General features: G+C 38.8%; 6 protein-coding genes across 30 annotated transcripts; 4 read left to right on the top strand and 2 right to left on the bottom strand.

The window, feature by feature from the left end:
* Window positions 1-987: 987 nt before the first annotated feature.
* LOC104721683 (uncharacterized) lies at window positions 988-1,969 on the top strand. The gene is made up of 2 exons (XM_010439720.3): window positions 988-1,410; window positions 1,611-1,969. Exons 1-2 carry the CDS (start codon window positions 1,102-1,104, stop codon window positions 1,737-1,739), a joined length of 438 nt encoding a protein of 145 aa, XP_010438022.1. The 5' UTR covers window positions 988-1,101; the 3' UTR covers window positions 1,740-1,969.
* A 70-nt stretch (window positions 1,970-2,039) lies between these two features.
* Window positions 2,040-12,194, top strand: LOC104727642 (uncharacterized). Of its 17 annotated transcripts, none has more exons than XM_087473173.1 (10): window positions 2,040-2,411; window positions 2,742-2,874; window positions 3,209-3,878; window positions 4,016-9,666; window positions 9,754-10,537; window positions 10,612-11,267; window positions 11,353-11,488; window positions 11,587-11,668; window positions 11,765-11,884; window positions 11,974-12,194. In XM_087473173.1, exons 2-9 carry the CDS (start codon window positions 2,824-2,826, stop codon window positions 11,865-11,867), a joined length of 8,133 nt encoding a protein of 2,710 aa, XP_087329299.1. In that variant the 5' UTR covers window positions 2,040-2,411; window positions 2,742-2,823; the 3' UTR covers window positions 11,868-11,884; window positions 11,974-12,194. The 17 variants fall into 17 exon arrangements, with proteins under 17 accessions (XP_087329299.1, XP_087329300.1, XP_087329296.1 ...); XM_087473174.1 differs by having other exon boundaries at window positions 2,143-2,411; window positions 2,746-2,874; XM_087473182.1 differs by having other exon boundaries at window positions 2,145-2,411; window positions 3,209-3,874.
* A 208-nt stretch (window positions 12,195-12,402) lies between these two features.
* On the top strand, window positions 12,403-14,937 carry LOC104721682 (serine/arginine-rich splicing factor RSZ22). Of its 3 annotated transcripts, none has more exons than XR_002034193.2 (7): window positions 12,403-12,565; window positions 12,789-12,890; window positions 12,992-13,080; window positions 13,179-13,419; window positions 13,526-13,660; window positions 13,843-14,089; window positions 14,195-14,937. XR_002034193.2 is itself a non-coding variant. In XM_010439719.3 (6 exons), the coding sequence occupies exons 2-6, from the start codon at window positions 12,802-12,804 to the stop codon at window positions 13,877-13,879; spliced, it is 591 nt and encodes a 196-aa protein (XP_010438021.1). In that variant the 5' UTR covers window positions 12,403-12,565; window positions 12,789-12,801; the 3' UTR covers window positions 13,880-14,178. The 3 variants fall into 3 exon arrangements, 1 of the variants encoding a protein (XP_010438021.1); XR_757071.3 differs by having other exon boundaries at window positions 12,428-12,565; window positions 13,843-13,985; XM_010439719.3 differs by lacking the exon at window positions 14,195-14,937 and having other exon boundaries at window positions 13,843-14,178.
* Window positions 14,938-15,481: 544 nt separating this feature from the next.
* On the bottom strand, window positions 15,482-19,050 carry LOC104721681 (putative xyloglucan glycosyltransferase 5). Its single transcript, XM_010439718.3, has 5 exons — window positions 17,510-19,050; window positions 17,091-17,399; window positions 16,707-16,997; window positions 16,497-16,610; window positions 15,482-16,401 (listed from the first exon to the last, which is right to left on the bottom strand). The coding sequence occupies exons 1-5, from the start codon at window positions 18,227-18,229 to the stop codon at window positions 15,763-15,765; spliced, it is 2,073 nt and encodes a 690-aa protein (XP_010438020.2). The 5' UTR covers window positions 18,230-19,050; the 3' UTR covers window positions 15,482-15,762.
* Window positions 19,051-20,908: 1,858 nt separating this feature from the next.
* LOC104721679 (UDP-galactose/UDP-glucose transporter 7) lies at window positions 20,909-23,195 on the bottom strand. 6 transcript variants are annotated; one of them, XR_015571451.1, is made up of 8 exons: window positions 22,812-23,102; window positions 22,674-22,733; window positions 22,429-22,534; window positions 22,062-22,307; window positions 21,887-21,963; window positions 21,610-21,788; window positions 21,379-21,522; window positions 20,909-21,276 (listed from the first exon to the last, which is right to left on the bottom strand). XR_015571451.1 is itself a non-coding variant. In XM_010439715.3 (8 exons), the coding sequence occupies exons 1-8, from the start codon at window positions 22,850-22,852 to the stop codon at window positions 21,112-21,114; spliced, it is 1,032 nt and encodes a 343-aa protein (XP_010438017.1). In that variant the 5' UTR covers window positions 22,853-23,138; the 3' UTR covers window positions 20,909-21,111. The 6 variants fall into 6 exon arrangements, 2 of the variants coding, with proteins under 2 accessions (XP_010438017.1, XP_010438018.1); XR_015571452.1 differs by having other exon boundaries at window positions 21,610-21,768; window positions 22,812-23,042; XM_010439715.3 differs by having other exon boundaries at window positions 21,610-21,768; window positions 21,853-21,963; window positions 22,812-23,138.
* A 113-nt stretch (window positions 23,196-23,308) lies between these two features.
* LOC104721678 (B3 domain-containing protein REM1-like) lies at window positions 23,309-26,075 on the top strand. Of its 2 annotated transcripts, none has more exons than XM_010439714.3 (7): window positions 23,309-23,775; window positions 23,868-24,255; window positions 24,332-24,423; window positions 24,514-24,885; window positions 24,973-25,224; window positions 25,306-25,681; window positions 25,768-26,075. In XM_010439714.3, the coding sequence occupies exons 1-7, from the start codon at window positions 23,710-23,712 to the stop codon at window positions 25,803-25,805; spliced, it is 1,584 nt and encodes a 527-aa protein (XP_010438016.2). In that variant the 5' UTR covers window positions 23,309-23,709; the 3' UTR covers window positions 25,806-26,075. The 2 variants fall into 2 exon arrangements, 1 of the variants encoding a protein (XP_010438016.2); XR_015572886.1 differs by having other exon boundaries at window positions 23,504-23,775; window positions 24,983-25,224.
* Window positions 26,076-26,282: the final 207 nt, after the last annotated feature.

The raw sequence follows: 26,282 nt of genomic DNA, 5'->3' as shown, positions 1-26,282 counted from the left end.
TGAGAAGTCAACGTAAACATAATGGATTTATTCTATAAACATTGACTGGCTATTCATAAGCTGATAAGCACACACGGATTTAACACGCATTTGAGAAATAAATGGCTCTTTATCTTAATCTTTACGTTTTGATTTACAGTATTCTCATATCTTTTTTACTAATCATGTTATTACTGTCGATATTTCAGAACTACTTATGCTGACAGTTTGTACTTTTTAGAAAATAACTAAATATATTTAAATATGAAATGAAAACTTAATCTAATGAAAAATAGCTAATATATTTGTACGTAGTTCTATTAGTTTTGTTTTATAATTATAAATCGCAGTTTGCATGTTCTAGACTTCTAGGTTATGGCAATGGTATGCATATTTTACTTATACAAAGCCGTAAGGAAGAATATGTAAAGGAAAAAAAGTTGACGAGAGTGGAATCCAGTGTGGACTTCAACTAGATATGTTATATTATGTTTGTTTCTATTATTAACGTTTAACGTATATTTTGGATGTAAACGTTGGGTCTCGAATTATTTTGCTTTAATGTATAAACAAGAAACGGCACTGCAGCATATGGTGGTCTTGGAAAACGAAATATATACTTCTTTTTTTTATATACAAGGGGTGGATCCAAAAAATTCCAAACCGAAGCACATAAAGATAGGTCGGGTCATCCAATTTTAATGGAGTATCCAAATAAATTTATTAGGCCACGAAAGAGAGTTTTTAAAAATCTATATTGCTTGACTTTTGTGTGATAAATATATGCAATTAGATAGATTAAAGAGAAACTTATTAAATAAATATTCGAATCAATTACACAACTTGGCTTAAGATTTGATTCTAGTCGATAAAAATATAAAACATGCTCCATATGCTATTCATATCTCCCATACAAAATAATAAAACAAAGACGAATATATGTCGCCATCACGGAAGGTTCGATTAGTTTTGAGAAGTTTTAATGGGCCTGGTACAAGTAAGCCCATTGGACAAGTTTTCAGATTATTTTAATCGGGTCGGTTTGATATACCCGACCCGATATGATTATCCTTATCGTTTGCTTCCAAATCAACAGAAACAAAAAGAGGAAGAAGAAAAAGAATGGCGAGAGTGTTCGTCTCTATCCCTATGCAACCCACACAAACAATCTTATCCGCGTCTTCTTCTTCAACTTCTTCTTCTCAGCCGCTATTCTCACCGCCGGCAAACAATTTCTGCGGCGGTGGAGTAGGAGGAGCCGGGGGATTAAGTCTTACCCGGAGAATCAGAGACTGTTCCGTTGTGACGCGAGCAGGGCCGAGCACGAGTAGCTACTTGCTAGCGTTCGCCATCCCTGCTACTCTTATCGCGGCCACTGTCTTCACTTCAATCAAAATCGCTGATAAGCTCGACGAAGATTTCCTCGAGGATGTAAGATCGCCGTTTCCCAGTTCACCATATCTTAATTCAATGATTCGATTTTAGAGTTTTGAATTTGTTTGAAGTTATTTAATTTATGTCATCCTTAGAATTTAAGAGAAATCACCATTGTGTTCTAATAATATAGGCAGGCCTTAAGTGTTGTGACTGAGTAGACTGATACCATTACCGTGCCATTTGGTTTGCTATAGATTGCGTTGAACCAAGCGATAAAAGCAGCAGAAAATGGGGAGAATGGTGAACGTGACATGTCACTGGACGATGTCATTCAAGAACCTGTGCTTCAACGAACACGTAACCGGCCTAAACGTGAAGTTTAACACACACATAATAAACATCTTGTTAAAGATTTCTTCAATGATCTCGTGACTGTACTGTAATACATCTTGTGTTTTGTATAAGGATGTAAGCTTTGTAGCCTTCTTTAGTCCCGTTTATAGTTGTAGTTACTTGTATTACAATATTATTTTGATCATATGTAAAAAAAAGAACGGATGATTAATATCAAATGCTGCTCATTACCGATTAAGTTTTGAGTAGATTTCATCTATGTCCTCCTCCTCTGTTGTTTGGCTGAGCTTACTTCTGTAAATTTGTAATTTTGGTAATAGCCTCAAACTGGCCAACGAAACCCAAGTACCATCTGACCCGTTTTAAATTGGGCTTTTAAGGCCCAGTTTGAGCTGTAACTTTTGCGAAGAGTAGTGTGTTTGGGAATTTTTCACGTTTCGCTTCAAATCGACGTCTGTGTATTGTGTAAGGTTGAATCGCGTCGTGGTGTTTTTCATCTTTAGCAGTTTTGGTTGTCTTTTTTTTTTGTTTTCCCTTTGCCAAACGACCGAGACACACCAGCTAAACGCCATTCGCGTTAGATCTAAGGAGAAAGCGACGTACATAATAGGTGTTTTCAAGCAATTCGTTCTACAGGAAGGAGATTAACGCTCAAAGTTGATTTCAGTCTCCCTTTGAGTATTCTCTTCTACGGATCGAGGGTATGCTTTAGCTCAGTTTCGTGATTTTCTTAGCGTATTTATCGAATTTGTTTTGGTGGAATTTGATATTTAATTGCGGCTTTAGGATCATGGGTTTGGATTTAGCTTCCGTCTTATTTTATCACTGGGGTGTGTAAAACTATTGAATCTGGATATTTATGATATCTCTGCACAAATTTGTGTCTGTTTTTGTTACTTTTTATGCGAATTGGGTTTTGATCTGTGTTGTTCATTATTCTAAAGCCACTATATTGTGTCGGTGCTCTGTGATATCATGTATAAGTTTTGTTAAATTAGCTCAGTTTTCCTTGTTTTTCAATTCTGCGTCAGTCAGGAGGCAAGAACCATGATGATCCAAAATTGGTGTTGATCCACGAATATTCATTGTGGGAACAAGAACAGAGTGAATCAAATGGACAAGAAAAAGAATCGTAGCGATCCACTTGCTGCTGGGCGTCAGAAGGTTAGCTTCGTTGTCTCTTTGGAAGTTGTGTAGATATTCTCAATTATCACAAAATGTCAGTTGGTGCTCTACTGTTTCATTTCCTTCTGCTGTGTTTATCGTCTAAGTTCATAGTTTAGGAGGAAATATTTGATAGCCTGGTTTCTTGATATAATGCTCTTTCTCATTTTTAGCTATTAAAGAAGTTAAGTTATTTTGCTATATTTCACGCATAACTTTACCCAACTTGTCTCCACAGCCTATACTTGATTACTTGTCCACCCTTGATTTATACAGACACAGAAACATTGGTTGGAAATTGTCTTAACTGCTAATTTTCTTGACCTACTTTCAGCTTCAACAATTTCGTCAAAAGAAGGCTGACAAAGGCACTGATCAGAAAAAGGACTCCAAAGGCAGTACAAGCCAAGGAAAATCCTCTAAAAAATCTGGTAAATCTGAGAAGCATGAGCGTAAACCTGACACAAGTGCTGTTAGTGATGAGGCAGAAGCTCCGTCCCATGTGGCTGCAGGAGGAGCTACATCTCATGTAAATGTTGGCGAGGAGGTTGTTGATTCTCCACAAACTTCTGCAAATGCAGAAGCTCACGAAGATGTTTCAGTCCATGGTTCAGCATCAGAACCTGATCCGCCTCAGCCAGTAAATACTACGTCTGATGATGGATCTGAAGTGAGAAAAGAAGTAGTTAATTCTGAAAATGATATCAGTATATCATTATCCACGGAAGAAGAGAATATGAAGTCTATCAACAGTGAAACGGATGGCACAGTAGATTCTCTGACATCTGACCCTGCAGATTCTGAGAAGGGAGTTATACATAACGATGCATCTATTAATGTTGACGAAGTATCTGCTGCTTCTGGAAACATAGCTGAAGAAAAAGGAGTTGAAGTTGAAAGTGGGTCTGGGAGTGTGGATAAGCCACATCAGCCATCATCTCTCCATGAATATATTCCTGATGTTTCCTTGATTCGTGCAAGGGGAGATCAGGTAACTGATGTAGGTTGTTCTCTCCTTCTCTTCATGCTTCTCCCTTCAATCAGTTTTTTAATTACTTTTTCTTCGATACGGGTAAAGAGGTTAGATTTATTGCATGCAACCTTTTGATGTGTAATTCAATTCTCATTTGTTTCTGGGTAGGGGAAATGCAGGAAGAAGATGGTTCACACATGGAGCAGTTTTCTGAATCACTTGCAAAGGCAGGTGTGGATAAGATTGCAACTGAAGAAAGGCAAACAAGCGATCCAGCATCTGCTTCCCCTTCACACTTTTCAGAGGGATCCTCAGTTACACTTGATTCAGTTCAACTAGATGGAATAAGTGGTAATATTAGAAGCCAACAGATCAGGGAAGCTGCAGAGCTTAATGAAGAGAAACCAGAAACATCTATTCATTTTCCTATGAACAGAGATCACGTGCTTTCTGCTGAACCTGAGGAAGGCACTGTTGCACATATGGCTAGTCAGCTGCAATTGCCTGAGAGCGTCAGTCTATCTGAATTTTCGAGCCATGAGGAACCTCGTAAACTCGACACATTGAATCTATCTGGTGACGTTTCCGTTGCTCATGTTCACGAAGGCCGCTCAGTCAGCTTCTTACAGCTTGTGGATATTGTACGAGGACTTGGACAAGATGAATATCAAATTTTGTGCAATGCAAGAGAGGCTGCTTCCAGTAATGAGCCAGGAACAAGTTCCTTGGAGCGATTAAGAGAAGAACTATTTGTTTCGAGTACCATGGAAGATATACTCCATGTGCAACTCACGGAACAGTCTCATCTACAAAACGAGTTTGATCATCAACATAACCAACTGGTAGCTGAAATATCACAGCTTCGTACATCATATAATGCGGTGACAGAGAGAAATGACTTTCTTGTGGAGGAACTATCAGAGTGCCAGTCTAAACTATATGCTGCCACAAGGTCAAATGAGAAGCTTGAAAATCAGCTTCTTGCTACAGAAGCACAAGTGGAGGATTTCACTACTAAGATGAATGAATTGCAGCTTAGCCTAGAAAAGTCCGTGTTGGATCTATCTGAGGCGAAAGAAAAGTTCATCAATCTTCAGGTGGAGAATGATACGTTGGTTGCAGCCATTTCTTCCGTGAATGATGAGAAAAAGGAACTTCTTGAAGAAAAAAAATCCAAGAACTATGAGATTGAGCATCTTTCGTCTGAGTTAAACAATTGCAAGAACGTGGCGGCCATACTAAAGGCAGAAGTTGAGCAATTGGAAAATACTATTGGTCCACTGAAAGATGAGAAGATGAATCTTATGGATGATAAATATAGTTTATTGGGTGAGGCAGAAAAGTTACAGGAAGAATTGGCAAATTGTAAGACGTTGGCCACCCTGCAAGAGGTGGAAAATTTAAACATAAAGGAGACGCTTTCTTTATTGACAGGCCAGCAGACTAAGTTTGATGAGAACAACCTACGTCTCAGGGAAGAAAATGAGAAAGCACATCTGGAACTGAGTGCACATCTGATCTCGGAGACTTATTTATTGTCCGAGTATTCCAATCTAAAAGAAGGATATTCTTTGTTGAATAATAAGCTCTTGAAGTTTCAAGGGGAAAAGGAACATTTGGTTGAGGAAAATGATAAACTTACGCATGAACTTCTTACTCTTCAAGAGCGTACGTCAACTGTACAAAAAGAGCGGACTCATCTAGAAGTTGAGTTAAAAGAAGCAATAGCGCGCCTCGATAAATTGGCTGAAGAAAATACATCTCTTACTAGCAGCATTATGGTAGAGAAAGCTAGAATGGTAGACATTGGTAACGAGGATGCATCAGGATTGATCAATCAGGAAATTTCTGAGAAACTTGAGAAAAGTTCAGAAGTCGGGGTTAGTAAACAGACCGCATCATTCCTTGAAAATGCGCTATATACAAATTTGGAAGAGGTGATGGAAGAGACGTCTGAGTTTTCTGCCTTGAAGAAGAATCTGGATAAGGGGGAGAAAATGGTTCAGAACCTTGAAGAGGCAATTAAGCAGATCCTTGCTGATTCTTCAATGAGTAAATCTAGGGATAAGGGTGCTACACCAGCAGTATCAAAACTGATTCAAGCTTTTGAGTCAAAGCAGAAACCAGAAGAACAGGAATCGGAAAAAGCACAGTTAACTGATGATCTATCAGAAGGAGATCAATTTGTATCTGTGAATGTGCAGATTAGAAGTTTGAGAGGCTTGCTTGCTCAGTTACTCTTGAATGCTAAGGAGGCTGGTATACAATTCAACCAGTTAAGTGATGACAGGACATCGACAAATCAAAGACTCAAGGAGTTAAATGTTGAGTTCGCATCTCAGCAGGATCACATTGATGTTCTGGAGGCCGATAGTATTGAGAGTAAAATTTCATTTGAAGCTCTGAAGCATTATTCATATGAGCTGCAACATAGAAACCATGAACTTGAACTTCTTTGTGAATCATTAAAGCTAAGAAATGGTAGTATCGGTGTAGAAAACACGGAGCTCAATAAGAAGCTGAGTTCTTGCTTACTGAGAATCGATGAGCTTGAAATTCAGCTGGAAAACTTACAGCAGACTTTAAGTAGCTTTTTGTCCTCAATGGAAGAACAGTTAGTGGCCTTGCAGGATGAATCTGAGAGGGCAATGATGCTAGAACATGAATTGACATCATTGATGTCTGAATTTGGTGAAGCAGTTGTGAGGCTGGATGATTGTCTACTCAGATCTGGCACTTCTGTAGCTTCTGTTGGCTTAGATATGAGCAAGCGCATATCTGGTTCTGTTGATATGGCTGTAAAGATGATTGACGATCTGGAGGCAAAACTTGAAGCTGCTTATGCGAAGCATGAGTCCACCTCAAACCAATATGAGGAATTGAAGCAGAGTTTCAGTACTCTGTTTGAGAAGAATGAATTTGCAGCTTCTTCAATGCAGAAGATCTATGCTGATTTGACAAAATTGATTACTGAATCATGTGGGTCAGAGGAAATAGCCAATCTTGAAGTTGAAAATGTAGCTGTCTCTGATCCTTTTAAGGATGGTAGTTTTGAGAATCTGATGGAGGCTGTGCGAAATATTCTTTCTGAGAGGCTTGAACTTCGGTCTGTGATTGATAAGCTAAAGTCGGACTTGTCGAGTAAATCAAACGATATGGAGGAACTGGCGCAGCAAAGCCTTCATTCCACTTCACTTCGAGAGTTAGTTGGGAAGGTTGAGGGTGTTCTGGAACTTGAAAGTGGAATTAGTTCTGAATCTCCTAGTTCACATGTGGAGTTTCTTGTTTCCCAACTTGTTCAGAAGTTTATGGAGACTGAGGAATTGGCTCATCTCCTCAGAAAACAGTTAGAGGCTAAGCAGAATGAGTTGATGGAGATCCAGGAGAGTTTACTGCACCATAAATCGGAAATAGGTGATCTCAGGGAAAATTTAACCCACGCAGAGGAGTCGCTTGTGGCTGTACAATCTGAGTTACAAGATAAATCTAATGAATGTGAACAATCAGAGCAGAGGTTATTATCGACTAGAGAGAAGCTTAGCATAGCTGTTGCTAAAGGAAAAGGTTTGATTGTTCAGCGTGACAATGTCAAGCAGTCATTGGCCGAAACCTCTGCTAAACTACAGAAGTGCTCAGAGGAATTGAATTTGAAGGACTCAAGGCTTCTGGAAGTTGAAGCAAAACTTAAGACCTATACGGAGGCAGGTGAACGCGTGGAAGCATTAGAATCTGAGCTTTCATACATCCGAAACTCAGCTACTGCACTGCGGGAATCTTTTCTTCTCAAAGACTCTCTGCTTCACAGAATTGAAGAAATTTTGGAAGATTTGGATCTCCCAGAGCATTTTCATGCTCGAGATATATTGGAAAAGGTGGAGTGGTTAGCAAGATCAGCCAACGGCAACTCTTTGCGTCCCTCTGATTGGGATCAGAAGAGTTCTGATGGCGGTGCGGGATTTGCTATCTCGGAGCCCTGGCGGGAGGATGTACAAACTGGCACAAGTTCTGAGGATGACTTAAGGATCAAGTTTGAGGAGCTTAAAGGGAAGTTTTATGGATTGGCTGAACAGAATGAAATGCTCGAGCAGTCCTTGATGGAAAGGAATACCTTGGTACAGAAATGGGAAAAACTCCTCGAGAATATTGATATGCCTCCACAGCTACAGTCCATGGAAGTGGAAAACAAGATTGAATGGCTTGCAACTTCAATATCGGAGTCTACAGATGAGAGGGATACTCTCCAACAAAAGATTGATAACCTTGAAGTCTATTGTCAATCACTAAGTGCTGATTTGGAAGTCTCACAAAAGCAAGTATTTGATGTCGAGGCAAATCTTCAGTCGTGTGTTAATGAGAGGGTGAATCTTTCTGAAAGACTGGAAAGTTTGAATGGTGATCATGAGAGTCTTACTGGGAGGGCCAGTCACCTTGAAGTTGAGAATGAGAAACTGCAGAATCAAGTGAATGATTTGCATGGAAAACTAGTTGAGAAACTTGGGAATGAAGAACATCTTCAGACTATTGAAGGAGAGCTATTGAATTTGAGGTACGTGATTAATGATGTTATCCAGGAAGATGGCTTGCAGAATTTGGCTTTGGCAAGTAATTCTGAGAGTTTGGATGGACTGCTGAGACAGCTGATAGACTATTATAAGAATATGTTAAAAGCTGAAAGAGATGACAAAGTCTGTGAAACTCGTCCATCATATGCTGATGTTAGAAGTGGAGAGTCATTGGGTTTAGATGAAACAACTTCTGATGGGCGCCATCCTGAATTGATCGTTGAAGCAACAAGTAGAGACATAACCGTAGTAGAGACACCTGATGTAGCTTCCTTAACAAAAGATCTGGATGAAGCACTGCATGTTCAAAAGCTGACAAGGGAAGAAAGAGATTCATACATGGCACAACAACAATCCTTGGTTGCTGAAAATGAGGCACTTGATAGGAAAATATTAGAATTGCAGGAGTTTCTTAAAGAAGAAGAGCAGAGATCAGCCTCTGCAAGAGAGAAATTAAATGTAGCTGTTAGGAAAGGGAAAGCGTTGGTCCAACTAAGGGATAGCCTGAAGCAAACTATTGAAGAGTTGAACGCTGAGATTGGTTGCCTGAAATCAGAGATTATTAACCGAGATGAAATACTCTTAGAGAATGAAAATAAAGTTAGGGAGTTGGAATCTTACACTGTAAGGGTAGAAGCCCTAGAGTCTGAGTGCCAATTGTTGAAAAGTCATTTGGAAGAAAAAGAAAATTTACTGCGGGAACGAAGTGGTACATTGAGCATGACGTTGAATGTGTTGAATAGCATTGATATTGGTGATGAAGGTGACAGAAATGATCCAGTTCTGAAGCTTCAACGTATCTCACAACTGTTTCAAAATATGAGTACAGCCATGTCTTCTGCTGAGCAGGAGTCGAGAAAATTCAGAAGAGCAGCTGAGTTGCTACTTGCCGAGTTGAACGAGGTTCAGGAGAGAAACGATAGTCTGCAAGAGGAGCTATCAAAATGTACAGATGAAATCCAGCAACTTTCCAAAGAGAAGGACGCAGCAGAGGCTGAAAAATTACATTTTGAAAACTTATCAGCAGTCAACAGTGAAGAAAAGAAGAAGCTTTATGGTCAACTGCTGTCCTTCGGAACTAGTGTAAACTCTCTAAAGAAAATACTCGCAGGTACCAGCAGTTGCCTAGCTGATATTTTCACTATGGATATGGAGTTTCTGCATCATCTGAAGGCAAATATAGAATCATGTGCGAAGCAAACTGGTACTAATTTGTCTGGCTGGCCGCAGCTCGGTTCTGGGAATTTCGTAGAAAAGGTATTTTAGATCCTTTCAACAGCTTATCATGGTGTACGTTCTATTTTCTGCCACTGACTGTTCCTAAATTTTCCCCTCTCTGCCTAGGAATTCTTTTCACGCTTGAGTGCTGCTTGGTCGAACAACAACTTGCATGAGATTTCAAGTGGTGGAAACATTACCGAAATTTGTGGTTCTCTCTCACAAAACCTTGATCAGTTTGTGGATGATGTTAGCCATCTCGAAGAGAATGTAAGCAAGCACTTGACATCATGGCACGACCAGATTAATATTGTATGCAACAGTCTGGACACCGTTTTTAAGTCAATCGGAAAAGGAACGGAGTCAGAAATTGCTGCTCTGGGTGAAAGAGTTGCCTTGCTTCATAAAGCATGTTCTAGTGTGTTGATGGAAATTGAAAACCGTAAAGCCGAACTTGTTGGAAATGACAATTTCAATATGGGTCTCCATCAAGTAGATGAGGATTCGTCCATGGAATCTGTCAGGTCCATGGTAAATAGGCTATCGTCAGCTGTTAAGGAGCTTGTTGTAGTAAATGCTGAGGCTGTGGAGAGAAATGAAAAGGAGATGAAGGTAATCATCACCAATTTGCAAAGGGAGTTACACGAAAAGGACATCCAAAATGATAGGATGTGCAATGAACTTGTGGGTCAAGTTAAGGAAGCCCAGGCTGGTGCTAAAATTTTTGCAGAAGATCTTCAATCTACCAGTGCCCGGATGCGTGATATGCAAGACCAGCTGGGCATTTTGGTTCAGGAACGGGATTCTATGAAGGAGAGAGTTAAAGAGCTGCAAGCAGGGCAGACATCACACTCAGAATTACAGGAGAAGGTCACATCGCTTAGTGATGTGCTAACTGCAAAAGACCAAGGTCAGTATTTCAATTTGAAACTTTTGCTTTTCCACTGCCGCACAGATCAGCTAATACGTTATTGTTTGCTGCAGAAATTGAGGCATTAATGCAAGCGCTTGACGAGGAAGAGTCTCAGATGGAGGATCTAAAACACAGGGTTACAGAATTAGAACAGGAAGTGCAACAGAAGAACTTAGATTTGCAGAAAGCTGAAGCTTCTCGTGGGAAGATTTCCAAAAAGCTATCAATTACTGTGGATAAATTCGATGAGCTCCACCATCTCTCTGAAAATCTTCTCGTTGAAATCGAGAAACTTCAACAGCAAGTGCAAGATCGAGATACCGAGGTTTCTTTCTTAAGACAAGAAGTCACTAGGTGCACCAATGAAGCTCTTGCTGCTTCTCAGATGGACATTAAGAGAGATTCAGAAGATATCCAAACTGTACTTTCTTGGTTTGACACGATAGCTTTGCTACTTGGTCTAGAAGATTCACCTTCCACTGATGCGCAGAGTCACATAAACCACTACATGGAGACACTTGAGAAAAGGATTGCATCTATACTATCTGAAGTAGACGAATTACGGTTAGTTGGACAAAGCAAGGACGCATTGCTTGAGGCTGAGAGGAGTAGAGTGGCTGAGCTCAGACAGAAAGAAGCAACTCTTGAAAAATTCTTACATGAGAAAGAATCCCAACCAAACATGTCAACAAGCCCGACGTCAGAGATTGTTGAAGTGGAACCTCTGGTAAGCTTTGATCCTGTTGGGGATAGTTACACCATTCCAGATGCCTATAAATTTTTGATTTCGGGGTTATTTTTGGGTATTGCAGATAAACAAGTGGACGAAAACACCGGTCCCATCTCAAGTCCGGAGTTTGCGTAAAGGGAACAACGACCAAGTGGCCATTAGTATAGATGCAGATCAAGCTGATCAAAGTGGTAGCTTAGAAGAAGATGATGATAAAGGTAAGTAAATTTGTCTCTAAATATTTAGTACTTTAGTTAATCGCTACACATTCTCTTAGTAACATCTCCATTTGTATTTTTTTTGGCTGCGTTTTTAGCTCATGGTTTCAGATCAATGTCTACTTCGAGAATCATCCCTAGATTCACAAGACCCCTCACAAACATGGTCGATGGTTTATGGTCAGCCTGTTTCCATTCATCGATCTCATTCAATTTAAAAGTTCCTAATTATGATCTAACAAAAAGGGATTCTGTTTTTTCTTGTTTCTTTGTCAGGGTCTCTTGTGATCGGACGCTCATGAGACAACCAGCCTTACGGTTAGGGATCATGATTTACTGGGCGATATTGCATGCTCTATTGGCTGCTTTCGTCGTCTAACCAAAACTTCCAATTTCGTAAGCTCATTACTGACCTTTTTTCCAAGTCACAAAACAGTAGCTTCCTTTTCTAAGCTCTAATACGTGTTTTTAATATATCTTTGCAGCTGGATTGTCGGTATACTCAAAATGGTGTGTTGTCTTCACTATATGTTTTTGTTTATTGTCCTTTATTCATTGATTAGCTTTTTGATTAACCAAGCAAATTGTGGTTTCGCCATTTTTATTGATCCGAATCGCAAGCTGCTTGGCTTTTACAAACGAATAAGAAAGATCGTAGTTAGCTGTTGGAAAAGATTATAGAGTAGAAGTGCTATTTCTATTTACATTTACGTTCTTTTTAAATATACAAGGCAATGCATCACATTTACCAAAATAAAAATACATAGCCTAGGTTGGATGGGCCTGCTTCGATAAGATTGCTCCAGTTTCGAGAATATAAATTAAAAAGGACAATTTTATATATGAAAAGGCCGGTGTGAAGCCCAATAACAGTATCAAATTATAGGCCCAAAACATAAAATTCGGGCTTTATTGTGTTTATGTTAAAGTTGACGCGCTTACAAACCCCTAAAGAAGGAAGTATCTTCTTCAGTTTCAGATTCAGAAACCCTAGTTTTCTCCCACTTCAATTCTTTTTCCTCTCGTCGTCTCATAGAGTCAGAGCTGCTCGGAATCTTTCGGTTCTTCTCTCGCGAGGTAGGTGGTCACGCCAAGTTTCTTTCTCTCTTCTCGCTCTTAATTTCATTCTTTGCTTCGTTTTTGTTTAATCCGATCTGTTGAACTTGAACGAGTCCCTTTGTGGATCTAGAGACTGTGTATGTTCCTTAATCGAGAGATCTCTTGTGTTGAGAAAATTTATAGTTTCGATAGTGAAGAAGCTCGAATCCTTTAACATGAACTGCTTTTGTGCCATTGACAGGTTACATAAGAAGATGTCACGTGTGTACGTTGGAAACTTGGACCCGCGAGTTACTGAGCGTGAACTCGAGGATGAGTTCCGTGTCTATGGAGTTATTAGGAGGTAATAATCGGATCAGTTAGTACTACTACAATTTTGAATCTTTTTGATGTTTAAGTAATCTGTTTTGTACTTCTCTTAATGTTTCATTATTGTGTGTGCAGTGTTTGGGTTGCTCGTAGACCACCTGGTTACGCTTTTCTTGATTTCGAGGATCCTAGGGATGCCCGTGATGCCATTCGTGGTGTAGATGGTAATGCATTCATTCACATTCTTTCAATCCTGCTCTGATAGTAAGTGTGGTGGGATCTTTTAAATAAAATATGACATTTGTATTGTGATAATGGATAGGCAAAAATGGCTGGAGGGTTGAACAGTCTCACAACCGAGGTGAACGTGGAGGTGGTGGCCGTGGGGGTGACCGTGGAGGTGACTGTGGTGGTCGCGGTGGTTCTGATTTGAAGTGCTATGAGTGTGGTGAGCCTGGTCATTTTGCACGTGAATGCCGTAACCGTGGTGGCACTGGGAGGCGTCGCAGCAGGAGCCGTAGTCGCAGTCCAAGATACAGAAGGAGCCCAAGCTATGGACGGAGGTCAGTTGTGTATCTAGTTTTATTACCTTATGTGCAATTTGAAATCAACTCGATCTAGCTTCTGTGAACAGATTAGTTGAACTAACTTGTTGTTTTCTGGTTTCAGGAGTTACAGCCCTCGTGCAAGATCTCCCCCTCCTCCAAGGCGCCGCAGTCCTTCTCCACCTCCTCCTCGTGGTCGCAGCTACAGTAGATCACCACCTCCATACAGAGCGCGTGAAGAAGTGCCATATGCTAATGGGTAAACTTCTTTTCCCAATTCTCTATATCATAATCAGTGTTTTATCAGTCAATTGATATGTCATTTGAGTTGATGTTTGACATGGATATTGAATTATGGTTGTTTTTCTTAAATGAGGGATTTTGACCTTTTTTACCATTAGTCAATGTGTCTTATTCAACCTTCTGTTCTTGTATCTACAGTAATGGACTGAAAGATAGACGCAGAAGCAGGAGCTGAGTTGTTTTGCTGGATAACGAGTTTGTGGGATGATCGAGAAGTACTACTTGCATTGGAAGAGAAGATGAGAGAGCCTAAGAGAAATTAATATCATCTATAAATTTCAGTAAGAATTTAATATAAGTTTTAGGTGGTTGGATTGGATAAAAGCTTGCTACTTTTTCATTTGGATATGGAGTGTACGTATTCGTGTATCTAATCTACCCGTAGGTAAAAAAGAATGATTTCGTACCTTGTTTCTTAAAGACGTAATGTTTTGTTTGAGAAATTCTGCTAAATGCTTATGTGTTTCTTGTCTTTTTCCACTTTGTCGAGGTTTCTTCTGGTCTACTACTACTACTGCTTCATTGCTTGTCTGCTTGCTTCTCTACTCTTCTGCTATGAAGCATCTTCATTTAGTTGCTCAGCCTGCTATGAAGCATCTTCATTGCTTATCTGTTTGCTTCTCTACTCTTCTGCTATGACACATCTTCATTTAGTTGCTCAACCTGCTATGAAGCATCTTCATTGCTTATCTGTTTGCTTCTCTACTCTCCTGCTATGAAATCTTCATTTAGTTGCAAGGCTTGTTATGAAGCATCGTCATTTAGTTGCATGGCCTGCTATGGGAAAAGCTGAACCACGATTGTGGATCCCTACATGGCTTGGTTCATCTTCATCGTCGACTCGAATGTTGGAAATTTTGTTCATTTGATGTTCCCTTCGCATGGCTTTAACATTTCATGAACTTGAGCTACCACACTAGGCAGGGATTTTGATAGTAGTCTTAGAAGCACCTTTTAAGCTACATCATCTTCACCTTCGACTCTAGTGCTTGCCACCTTTTAGCGCCACCTTAGAAACACCTCTTTTTGATTGTTTGCACTAGGTTTAGGATAATTGTACCTATTTTGATGATGTTTAACAAGCGCATTTGTGTCCTTTGCTAGAATTTGTTCATATCTTGTTTAATAGACAAGTCAAGAATTGACAAGTTTTGTGTTGATATTGTGATATTGTCCAATCAAGGACCCATATTAACAAGTCAAGAATGGACAAGCTGCTTGGTTTTCTGTCAAGTAATTTCCCAAGTGAAGCAAATGTAACCTTGGCTGAAGATTGAATATAAAATGTTATTTGCTTTTATTGAAGTTATTATGGATGTGTTTCCGCAACTACAAACTCCAAATTATGTTTACAAAAAGACGAATAAATTAATTACAAAGTTGGCACGAAGACATGGTTTTTGCATGACCACAATAAAAAGCCTAGAAAAGCAAGAGAGACAAGATCATGATCCTAGTTCGGTCCCAGAATCATCAACAAACCCACTCTATAAATGTAAAAGCTGTTTGGTCCCATTCTCTTCACTGAATTGATTGTTATATATGACGTGATACACTTTATGCTTCTTCTCATTCCACTTCCTCTGCCGACACTTTTCTCTGCTCCACGTTTCTTCGCTTTTCACCGACACTAAGATGACAATTTCCTAAGTTCAGAGACTACAATAAATGTTACTCTCTTTCTCGTTTCAGTTATTTACAGTTACAGTGTGTCTTTCCACAAAGGCTGGACTTTTAAGTTACATACATATATTTCTCTGCAGTTGATATGACATGGTTCAAGAAAATAAGCTGTTTAAACTGCCAACAACATGTTCCAACTTTACAGATATTGTATACATGTATGAATCTCTGGCTCACACTCTATCCCTAACAATGGAGGAATCAAAGAAACATAACAGACAAACAAACAAAACGGAAAATCAATTAATGCCTACCACTATGGTTCCAACAAATCTCATTACAGAGGATACCATTGAACATAAGAGGAAGTGGGGAATCAAACTCACTGATTTACTGGCCCGGTTTACATAATCTATGGTGCTTTTTTAGTTTCCATCAGCTCATCTGCTCGCCTATGAGGTCAAGACCTACGAGAAGAAATGTGACACCTTGGAATAACAGGAAGTAGAAATGCACTCCTTGAGCTGCCAAGAGACTCCTTAGCGCTGCAGTTAGCAAAAGAAAGGCCAATGCGAGCTCTTTGTGGTAAATCTTGTTTGTTTTCTTGACAGGTTTCTTTGCTTGTTTCTGCTCTTCGAGTTGGCTAAGCTCCAACAGCTCGCTGTCGGAAACTCCCCTAAGCAGTTGGCTTTTCTTGTTTGGTGCCTCTTTCTCGGTAATAGATAAAAGATCTGACTCTGATGATCTTCCAGCTTTTTTTGTGACAATCCACTCGTAAGAGCTACCCAATTGGAACAATCCGGATACCATCGCGTTGAACTTGGTGACAGACATTGTGTTCTCAAACAAAAGGTAAGGGACAATGAAAGGGAACGATTTTGGTGATGGAAGAAGGTTGAGGAAAGACATAAAAACCGGTATGTAGCAGATGACCCAAACAGGGAGCTCAGCTTCTGGAACAAACATGGTCAGTGGAAGGATAATGCAGAACAATGTGAAGGAGTAGAAAGGAAGTATAAGTTTCCTAAGAAGGAAGAAGAGAAGTATCAGGTTCGCCTTCTTCCATATAGCTATCTACAAGAAGAACAAAATGAGAAACGGAAGAAGTCATTAAAATTATGATAAAAGCTAAAGTTTAACCTTGCTGAAGAAAACAAGCTTTACACTACCTTAGAGGTCAAGATTGAACCAAGACACAAGCGGAAAAGCTGCATAGGTCCCGAATGCCAACGGTGTTGCTGCTTCTTATATGCTTCATAGGACTCAGGAACTTCACAAAGGACCTATAGATTTTTTCATTCAAGTTTAATTAAATGGTTACTTCCATATATTAGCATTTCTTTAGAAAAGATTGATAAATACTACTTTAATAGTATTACCTTGACATCATTAAGATAGATGAACTTCCATCCATGTAGATGTGCGCGGACTGCTATGTCCATATCTTCAACAGTGGTCCTTTCAAGCCAACCACCAGATTCCTCAAGGGCTTTGATTCTCCAAACTCCAGCTGTTCCATTGAAACCGAAGAAGTTCAAGAACACGCCGTTCACTTGCTGCTCCACCTCAAAGTGAAAACACAGATTGATGTTCTGAAGACGGGTCAACAAGTTCTCGTCTTTGTTCACAAATGTCCATCTAGCTTGAACTAGACCTAACTCCGGGTTATCCTGAAGATTTAACACATTTTTAACAAGTTAGATCTCTCTCTCTCTCTGTCCATTTGTCAATAACAGAAACATGAAACCGATGTTAATACCAACCTTGAAATGAGGAACGGTTAGTTTAAGGAAATCGGGAGTAGGTTGGAAATCAGCATCAAATATTGCGACATACTCGTAAGCTTCCACATAATCACAGCTCATAGCAGATTTGAGGTTACCAGCTTTATATCCGGTTCTAACCAAGCGATGCCTGTAGATTATGTTGACTCCCTTTTGGCTCCATTTGGCAACCTCAGCTTTAATCAGCTGTTGAATGCTTTCATCATTCGAATCATCAAGAACCTGAACCAGTATTCGATCTTTTGGCCAGTCAAGTTGACACACAGCAGATATAGATTGTTCATACACCTGAACATGAAGAAGGTAAACATCATTACATTGAGATAGTGAAGTGATACCATTAGGAGAAAGGTCAATACTTTTTTTAAGGTATACCAAAGTTGAATGAGCATACATACCTCTCTCTCATTGCACATTGGAATCTGAACAAGAACCATAGGATACTCAAATCCAGATCCCTCAGCATCATCATTACGGAACGGTTGCTCATCAAACCTCGGCTTAATTTTCTTGTACTTGATCCAAAAACAACCCAAGCAAAGTACCAAACGATCCACGGATTGTATAAGGAACAGGACAATACAAAACTTGGAGAGAGCTTTAATCGGAGGAGCAATATAATCAGCTCTTAGGCTTAACCAACCAACATACACAAGATGAAGCAGGCTCTGGATCTCAAGTGTGCTAGTGGGGATGTGAAGATTAGGGCTTTGAAAGTAATGCCATCCTCTGAAGTAAGCAACAATCTCAAACCCGAGAATCACTAAGGAAACAGCTAAGAAGAGCTTAATGGCCGTGAAAAGCCATTTGTCTCTGCCTAACTTCTCAGAGCCCATTGGCTGAGTGAAACTAAGCCGTTTCTTGATAGCACCAAGGAGAGACCAGAAGACAGTGGCGAGCCAAGTGAGACATCCAACAGCTCTATGAGCTTTGAGAAGCAAAACCCAAGTCACTTGCTTAGCGTTCTTGCCTCTGCTCTTCTCCACTGGTCTAAAAGCTGAATCTGGCCCGTCGATTTCAACTACTGAGTAATTAGGATTCTCCATCTTCACTACAACTGGTGTTCCTTTCCTCGTGTCCTTCGCCCACCAATCTGAAAAATCCAACCTTGGAGCCATCTTTGTCTCTAAATCTCTTTGAGAAGTAGAGAAATCCAAAAAAGAGAAAGAGCAGAAAGAAGTAGGAAGTTCTAAATGTGGTAAAGATCCCAAACTAAGCACTCAAATCTCAAAGTGTAAGATTTAAGCAAAACCCATTTTGAGGAAAACAAAAAAAGGGAGCAACTTTGAGTGAGAAGTTAAGATCTTCTTCAAGAAAGGAGTGAGCTTTCTACTAAATAATGGAAGACCCAGATCCCAGAAATCTGAAATCTAGAGACCCATTTTTGTGATTTTTTTATAAACCAGACAAAGAAGGCATCCACAGCTCAAGGCTCATTTATAGTGGACCTTTTTTTAGAGAATGACAGAGAGAAGGATGGGTTGGTGAGAGAGTGGAGTGAGTCAGAGAGAGAAGCAAAGCATAGGAGAGAGAGAGAGAGAGAGAGAGAGGAAGAAGAAAGAAAGGTATCTGTTGTGAGAAATTTTGTAAATAAGAAGATGTCTCTCTTACACTTTCATGTGTGTGTTACTCTTTCAGCTACTTCTTTGATGGCTTCAGCATGCAAATTCATCCCCTTTTTATCACTCTTTGTAAGCTTTTTTCACCAGCACTTGTCATGTCATCATCCTATAGAAATTATTTAAATTTGAAAACAATCATTTCAAGAAAATTCAAGATGGACCATATGGGTTGTTTGGCAATTTGAGGTGAAGACAAATTCGAATTTGTGAGCGCAACTCATAATTATATTGGAACAAGTTTTCATAAGAGATACCACCAAATCGGTTCCAAGTGAATCACTCAAAATGCTCTCACCGCTTCTCCTACGTGCTCCCCATGTCATTTTCCATGTCTATCATAATTTTATATTTTATACATATAGTAAAATTCCATGTTTAGTAGTCCATCAACTTTAGAATTTTGACAATCATATAATAAAGAAAAAATACATATGGTTTGAGTAATTTAATCAGAATAACTTTTAAATATTTGGTAACATGATACTAATTTGAACTTATGAGTCAAACCCTTACTGTTGCAACAAAAGGATGCAACTCAATATTTTGAATTTCATAATCAAGTAAGGATATATTAAGGAGGGAAACAATTAGTTAATGATCTGTCTTTTTTTGTTTTTTCTCGCTGAAATGATCAATTGACAAAGTACACTAACAATCAAAATACATGATTCAGTGTTGACTACTAGTTGCAAGAAACTTCTAAACAGTGCCGCTAATTATGGTCATTTTGTAAAATAATAATTTAAGTGGTGTGTCTTTGACAAAAAAGAAGTATAAGATCCATTAGAAGGATTATTACAATTTCCAGTCTGAAAATTCCTAAAAGTTTCAGCCAACTAGTAGGTTACGCGAGAGTTACTTGTCGGTGGGCGATATTAACACATGTAGAGCTCTAGAAGATAAGGATATGCTTTGGCATTTTTAAGGTTTATTTTTTACTATTACAATAATAATACCTAACGTTTTACGAAAGTATCATATAAAAAACTAAGAAAAAAGAAAAGGGAAAAGAATTACTATAATTATGGATAACTAATTTGTGTGCTAATTACACTTTTGTAATACCTTTTTATTTGTTTTCCTTGTGGCATCTAGGAATCCTCTTTCACAAGCCAATCCGTGCTCAGAAATTAAATATTCAATACGATTTTGATAATTTAAGCAATTATAATGTTAATGATAATTAAAAAGACCCAGTTTTCTTTTCAATAAACTGCAGAATCATCATCACATTGTTGTATAGAGTCGTCCGATATATCAAAACCTCATATACACAATTCTGCGCTATATATAACATAGTTATAACAATTCTAATGTAAATAATAATTCACAAATTCTGGGACATGATATATTGTGTTTTAAACGAATCCAGGGTATATAATCATGTATATATCAATATGATCGATTGTGTCTTGGTGAATGAATGATTGATGATTATTAGTTATTAGTATCACTTTTGAATTATGATATTCGTTGAACTAAGCTATCATATAATATTTTACATACAGTGCTTTACACTCTCTACTTTTATCAATATTTTGTCTAATAATTGTAATTAGCGGATACACTCATTCAATTATTCATTTAATTGATTAAAGTTTTTCTATTTTATGCAAGACTTTTTTTTTTTCCAGTTTCTCAACTCTTCCAAAGTAATATCCATTGCTTTTCTACAATTTGAATATTCTGAGCAATATTTTGTTCTGTTAATGGGTCTTGTAAAATTATGTAGATTAGTAGGTGTGGAAACGAAACCGTTGGAAGCAAGTGTTAACGAATGAATTAAAGACTTAAACAGGTCGATGACGCTGTAATGACTCATGTGCTGTCTTCTATACCACAAAAATGTCTTAATCTATAGGGAGTATTAATTAGTAGACCCATTTAAAAAACTTTCCCACACTTAAATAGAACAAACAAACATTTCATGTGTTCTTTAACTATTGATAGTTGATACCAACACATGTCTAATGTTTTGTTGTATAGGTTTTGTGCTACAGCCACACCGTCTACATATATAATTTGACATTGAATAACCTCTTTGAAAAAGTTATACATGAAATAACCTGATCAATGAAGTTTCTTTTCAAAAAGTAAATTACTAATGGGTTCTAAAATCTCTCACTTTAGGATCCAACCGAGAAGATCAGATCTGAAGACTGAAGCTATTGGTAATTGTAGAAAGCTTCTCGTTAAACCGGTTTTCCTGGTTCAACTATCTAATACATTGGTTATTTTCTTTCTAATCATCATTTGTTTGAGTGGCAAAGTCTGGTACCGACTTTGCCTTCCAAAAAGAAACCAAACCCTCTACAAGTATCAAAAATATAACTTTTTGGACAAGGAGATACATGATGAGAGTAAACCAAATCGGATTCTCATTTTTTGTGAGCTTCCAAATCAGACAGTAGCTTAGCCGGTTTAGCCTTTTTCTGTCGGTACTTGGCGTATGAGTACCACACACCACCAGCTGTGTTGACCACTAAACCGGAGACGTTTAAAGCATGTACTTTAACACCACCCAGGAGGACAAAACCGAGCGTCTAGGAGATGCAAAAGGAAGCAAAGATAAGTAAGACTTATCCAGACTTGAAAATGAAGAGACTTCCATCTCGAAACAGAGCCAAATGTGAGTATCTACTTACAGTGGAACCAACGCCTTTGAGGACACCAACGATGGTTGTTGTTAGTGCAGAGTTCACAATGGTGCAAAGAAACATGGTGAAGTTGAGGACAATGCCCATAACCAGTGAAAGAATGAGAATCACCAAGAACGGCAAATAAGAACACTGTCCAAGAGAAGAAATAATTTGACCTTTTTTAGAAAATAGTTTCTGAGAAAAGCCACAAGCTTAGAGTGATGAAAAGTTTCTAACCTTTGCAAGTAATAGCGATAGAGAGTTTGGGAATTCCCCGGTAACTATGATGAGGAAGGACAAAAATGGGAGAGAAAGGAAGCTGTTATAAAACATAATCTCGATCGAGGTAAGTCCGTCTTCTGCACCAGACTTCTCAACCAACACTAGGTACATGGTCTGCAGGGATGAAACAATATCTGTTTTACCATATGGTTAATGGAGGATTGTTGCAAGAGAAGGAAAAGAACAATGGAAACCAACCTGGAAAAAGACAGAGGTTAAAGCCAAACCATACCCGAAAAGATCAAAAGAAAAATCTCCAAGAGCTGCAATTACACAACCTGCAGCGGTCAGTAGTACAGATAGAGCAACCTGAAATTTGAACAAGAGATTCAGAGCTTGTAACATTAGCAAAACTGAGAGACAAAAGGATCAGCCTTTTAATAGAACATTATAGTCGTAAAATATACCTGAGTTGTTGGTTTGCCTTTACCAAACAGAACCCCGGCAATCAAAACAGCGAGTGGAGTGAGTCTCTTAATGGCGATATACATTGGAATATTAACTCCTTTCAAGCTTGCAAGAGCAAATGCAACATTAGCATTGTAGAAGATAGAAACCGGGAGAAGCTTTTTGGCAGTGGCCAAATCGATTCCTTTGGCTCTTGTGTATCCCATTCGTCTTCCAAAGTGTAGAAGCAAAGAAGTAGCCAATTGCTAATACAAACCAAAAGAAAAGCAAAAGGGATCAATTTCATAATCTTGAGGAAGTGAGTAACCTCTGCTTATAATCCTAGTCAAGTAGATATCAAATACTGAAAAAAGTAGAGCAATGTACCTGGAGGGTAAGAACAGTCATGGAATGTGGATACTGCATAATCACAGCCTTGTTGATAAAAACCATTGCCATAGAAGCAATGCCATATGAAACAGCTGAGACTAAACTGCATCATAGAACAAACATAAAGCTTACTTACTTAAATCTGTGTATATATAACTTCTGCAAATCTCGGGATCTAGATCTACCCTGATGAAGAACCACCACAAATTCAAAGTTTCTAAATTTATAACTTTAAGCCGCACCTCGAATCCATTAAACCAGTAATTGTTTCCCCCTCTGTCCTAAATCGATCAGAAACTTTTCTAATCGAATTGAAAAAAAAGGGTCAAATTTGAAGAAGCAGAGCAGGAAATAAAAAAGGAGAGTAGAGTACGGAGTACCTAACGGACGAGCTAGGCTCCATCTCAGCTTGAACCTCCATTGGGAAAGAAGAGTGATTTGAGATTTATTTTTATAAATCTTTTGAAAAGTTTCAGTATTGGTAAATGATGTGCACAGAAATCAAAAGAAAGCTGTAAACTTTGCTCAGGAAACACGTTTCTTGGGTGATTCAAGACGCATTTCGAGAAGAAAGTACTTGTTTATATCATCTCATCTTCTCGTGTCAGTATACAGAACCTTTCCTTGGATTGAGGATCTTATTAAAACCGAGCTCGAGCGAGCGAGCGAGCGAGCGAGAGGGGTCATCATTGGAGGAGCTTTAGCTTACCAGTAAAAAAGTCAACACTCTAAACTCAAAAAGTCAGTAACCTTCTGATTCAAACAACACGTTTCTGTCTACTTGCGTGCGGATCATCTCAAATAGTTAGGCCCAAAAAAGCCCAAAAACCTTCTATTTTAGAAAATTTTAAATAGCGACATCAAAAAATTTATTTCCATGGCTTATCAAAAATCAAAATCTTTCAGACGCAAAGTGTCAAAAGGTCACATTTTGTCAAAACCTATTTTCTTTATAGAGTCTCCCTTTGACAACATAGGTGATGATGGGTTTGGTTATTAGTACAGCACGATAACTAATCGTGTAAAAGAAAAAGATGATGGGTACATACACTCCCGTTAACCAATGTGATATATTCACATCAGCCTTTTCCGGTTTCAATAAATTCGATATACCTTTTTGTAACGTAATTAATTGAAAGAAACAATGTAACGTCATCATTTACTAGGTAGAAGTGAGACCACTAGAAGAGATTGCTTTGTTTTCTCTGTTTTATTGCTTTCTTATCTCACTCTCTTCCCTAGATCTTCAACTGAGATTTGTGTGAACTATTCATTACAATGGCGGATCCACCACATTTCTCTTCCTTTGAGCATAAGTTTCTTACAGGAGATAAACCACTTCTCGTAATGCTTTCTATCTTTTATCTTTCGTTTTAAGTTACTCTACTTTGTCACCGTCAACAACTCTGTGTTTCCTTTTGTTTTATTGCTTGCAGACTCTTGATGCTGATTTCTTAATGAATCACACGAAAGTGTTACTAATATCGGATGCGTCGGACAGAGTTTGGAAAGTGAAACTGGATGGCGGCAGGCTCGCCGACGGCTGGGAAAAGTTCGCCGGCGAACATGGATTCAGGGACGGTGACGTCTTGGTTTTCAAACATCATGGAGACGAGGTCCTTCATGTATCTGTCGCTTCCCGATCTGTTTCCCGTGACCTTCATCACGCTTCATCTAGCCACGTTGATACTGAGGATACTTACATTGATAATGATGATGATGATGATGATGATGATGATGATGATGGAAAAGATGATGATGATGATGATGATGATGATGATGATGATGATGATGATGATGATGATGGGGCCGGAGAGAGAGCAAGTGAGTTGTTTAATGAAATTACAGAATGTATTTAATGGGTTTGGTGACTATGTAACTAAAGATTGTTGTGATTCAGCGAACAAGAAACCAGAAGCAGATTCTTCATCAGGCCAGTCTTGTTTCATCACAGGATGTGTTACTCGTTATAGTCTCAGCAAGGATCGTTTGGTGACTACTAAACTCCATTTTAGCTTTGTTGTAACAGTCAAGAGTGTAACATTGTTTCAGTGATGTGACTTGTTGGTAATGTTTTTGTAGGATCTTTCTAGAAAATTTACGGCTTTTTTCGGTGAGCACCCAAAAGCCTGTGAGATCGATGTAATCAATGAGCAAGGGAGAATATGGACAATGAAACTTGCCAAAAACACCTCAAGTGGTGTGTTTTACATCAGAGCAGGATGGGAACACTTCTGCTCCACTAATGATCTAAGACAAGGAGATTTTTGTAAGTTTAAACTTTTCCAAATTGGGGAAAGGCCTGTGCTTTCGCTGTGTCCACAGGAATCTGGAAATGGCCATAAAGAGAAGAGAACGTTGGATGAAGTTTCAAAGAGAAAGGAGAAGAAGAAGGCTCCTTCACCAACTGTGATAATAAAGTATACACCTAGCCGTGACTATACCGGGCAGCTAGTAAGTTCAAGAACTTGTTGTCATGAACGTTTTTTTGTGGATATAGTCATGAGTTTGAGCGTTTGGTACTGATTGAATCTTGTTCAGTCACTTCCAGTGAGTTTCACGAGGGAGAATGGCATTAATAAGGCTGGGGACGTAATTCTTCTGGACCAAGATGGAAGAAAGTGGTCATCTTATCTCCAGATAACAGGGCTTGGAAGAGGCGTAAGTGAATGGTTTTATTTGAGAAAAGGTTGGAGAGAGATGTGTGAAGCGAATGGAGTGAAGGTAAATGATTCGTTCAAGCTGGAATTGATGTGGGAAGGTGCAAATCCTCTGTTTAAGTTCTGCTCTAAGGTGAACCAACAAGACAACTTTATGTACATATAAAACCTTAGTTAGACTTGGATGCTAACATGTTTATTGAGTTTCTTTCAGATTGAAAACCATGAATACAAGGGCAAAGGAAACCACACAACTCGTAGGAAGAGAGCTTGTGAGACTGCTCCACAACCAAGGAATGTGAGAAAGACTCCAAGAGTAGGGGTAGAGGGACAAGTTAATAAGAGAATAAGTCGCGGACCAGAGCATCAAGTTGATGAGGAGAGAGGACGCACTCAGGTTTCAAACAGAACCAACACCATCTCAAGAAAATTTCTGAGCGTCCAACCACAATCTTGCTCAGTCTCGGATCAAGTTGCTAGTGTGAAACAGGGAATTGTAGATACTCTGAACACTGTGAGACAGTGTCGGACCGAGCTGGAGACAAGTGAACAGAATCTACAAGCCTCTTTGCTAGCAATTGATGCGTTAGGTGCGTTCCTGACTCAAGATCTTGCTGTTGTTTCTTGTAACCAGTTTTGTTTGACTTAGGAATGTAATGTTGTGATAATGCAACAGGGGAGAGGATATGGGAAATCAGCAATGATCTGGTTTGAAGTGACACTGAAGATGGGAAGTAAGCAACAAGAGTCTTATGCAAGCACTTTCTGTGTCTTGAATCATTCAAAGGTGGAGTCAAGTAGTTTCACTAGATTCTTCTTCTTCCTCCACCAAACTAAACTACGTTTATTCTGTATTTGAGATTTGCAAATTCTAGAGACTGTCCACTTGAAAGTTTGTAGTATGGAAGGGTTTGTGACTTGCCTTCTTGTATTAAGGAGTTAGAACTTGAAAGTTTGTAGTAAGGAGTTAGAAATTTTTACCCACTACAACATCCCTAATTTAGTAATTAATTACTTCGATGTTTATACGTCTTGGCAGAGAAATGTATGAAAGATTATGATATACCATTTAGCATACTCTTCAACTATCAATATGTTATCATTATTTTAAAGGAAGATTCTCAAAAATATTTCCAAAATAATTTTTTTTTAATATTTCTAAATTAGCACAACATTTCTAAAATTCCAAAA

Source organism: Camelina sativa, chromosome 11, assembly GCF_030686135.1.
Source record: "Camelina sativa cultivar CO46 ecotype springtype chromosome 11, ASM3068613v1".
Taxonomy (NCBI): domain Eukaryota; kingdom Viridiplantae; phylum Streptophyta; class Magnoliopsida; order Brassicales; family Brassicaceae; genus Camelina; species Camelina sativa.
Note: the sequence above shows the minus strand (reverse complement) of the source record. Positions and strands in the feature narration are given on the sequence as shown.

Excerpts from the sequence above, each read along its gene's own strand:
- LOC104721683 (XM_010439720.3), top strand. The coding sequence starts at position 1,102 with ATGGCGAGAGTGTTCGTCTCTATCCCTATGCAACCCACACAAACAATC. Across the intron at positions 1,411-1,610 it reads ACGAAGATTTCCTCGAGGAT|ATTGCGTTGAACCAAGCGAT; the intron begins GTAAGATCGCCG and ends GGTTTGCTATAG.
- LOC104727642 (XM_087473170.1), top strand. The coding sequence starts at position 2,824 with ATGGACAAGAAAAAGAATCGTAGCGATCCACTTGCTGCTGGGCGTCAG. Across the intron at positions 3,879-4,015 it reads AGATCAGGTAACTGATGTAG|GGGAAATGCAGGAAGAAGAT; the intron begins GTTGTTCTCTCC and ends GTTTCTGGGTAG. Across the intron at positions 11,489-11,586 it reads AGAAGAAGATGATGATAAAG|CTCATGGTTTCAGATCAATG; the intron begins GTAAGTAAATTT and ends CTGCGTTTTTAG.
- LOC104721682 (XM_010439719.3), top strand. The coding sequence starts at position 12,802 with ATGTCACGTGTGTACGTTGGAAACTTGGACCCGCGAGTTACTGAGCGT. Across the intron at positions 12,891-12,991 it reads GTCTATGGAGTTATTAGGAG|TGTTTGGGTTGCTCGTAGAC; the intron begins GTAATAATCGGA and ends TTGTGTGTGCAG. Across the intron at positions 13,081-13,178 it reads TGCCATTCGTGGTGTAGATG|GCAAAAATGGCTGGAGGGTT; the intron begins GTAATGCATTCA and ends GATAATGGATAG.
- LOC104721681 (XM_010439718.3), bottom strand. The coding sequence starts at position 18,229 with ATGGCTCCAAGGTTGGATTTTTCAGATTGGTGGGCGAAGGACACGAGG. Across the intron at positions 16,998-17,090 it reads TAACCGTTCCTCATTTCAAG|GATAACCCGGAGTTAGGTCT; the intron begins GTTGGTATTAAC and ends TTAAATCTTCAG. Across the intron at positions 16,611-16,706 it reads TCTATCTTAATGATGTCAAG|GTCCTTTGTGAAGTTCCTGA; the intron begins GTAATACTATTA and ends AAAAATCTATAG.
- LOC104721679 (XM_010439715.3), bottom strand. The coding sequence starts at position 22,852 with ATGGAGGTTCAAGCTGAGATGGAGCCTAGCTCGTCCGTTAG. Across the intron at positions 22,308-22,428 it reads TGACTGTTCTTACCCTCCAG|CAATTGGCTACTTCTTTGCT; the intron begins GTACATTGCTCT and ends GGTTTGTATTAG. Across the intron at positions 21,964-22,061 it reads AAGGCAAACCAACAACTCAG|GTTGCTCTATCTGTACTACT; the intron begins GTATATTTTACG and ends TTCAAATTTCAG.
- LOC104721678 (XM_010439714.3), top strand. The coding sequence starts at position 23,710 with ATGGCGGATCCACCACATTTCTCTTCCTTTGAGCATAAGTTTCTTACA. Across the intron at positions 23,776-23,867 it reads CAGGAGATAAACCACTTCTC|ACTCTTGATGCTGATTTCTT; the intron begins GTAATGCTTTCT and ends TATTGCTTGCAG. Across the intron at positions 24,256-24,331 it reads TGGGGCCGGAGAGAGAGCAA|CGAACAAGAAACCAGAAGCA; the intron begins GTGAGTTGTTTA and ends GTTGTGATTCAG.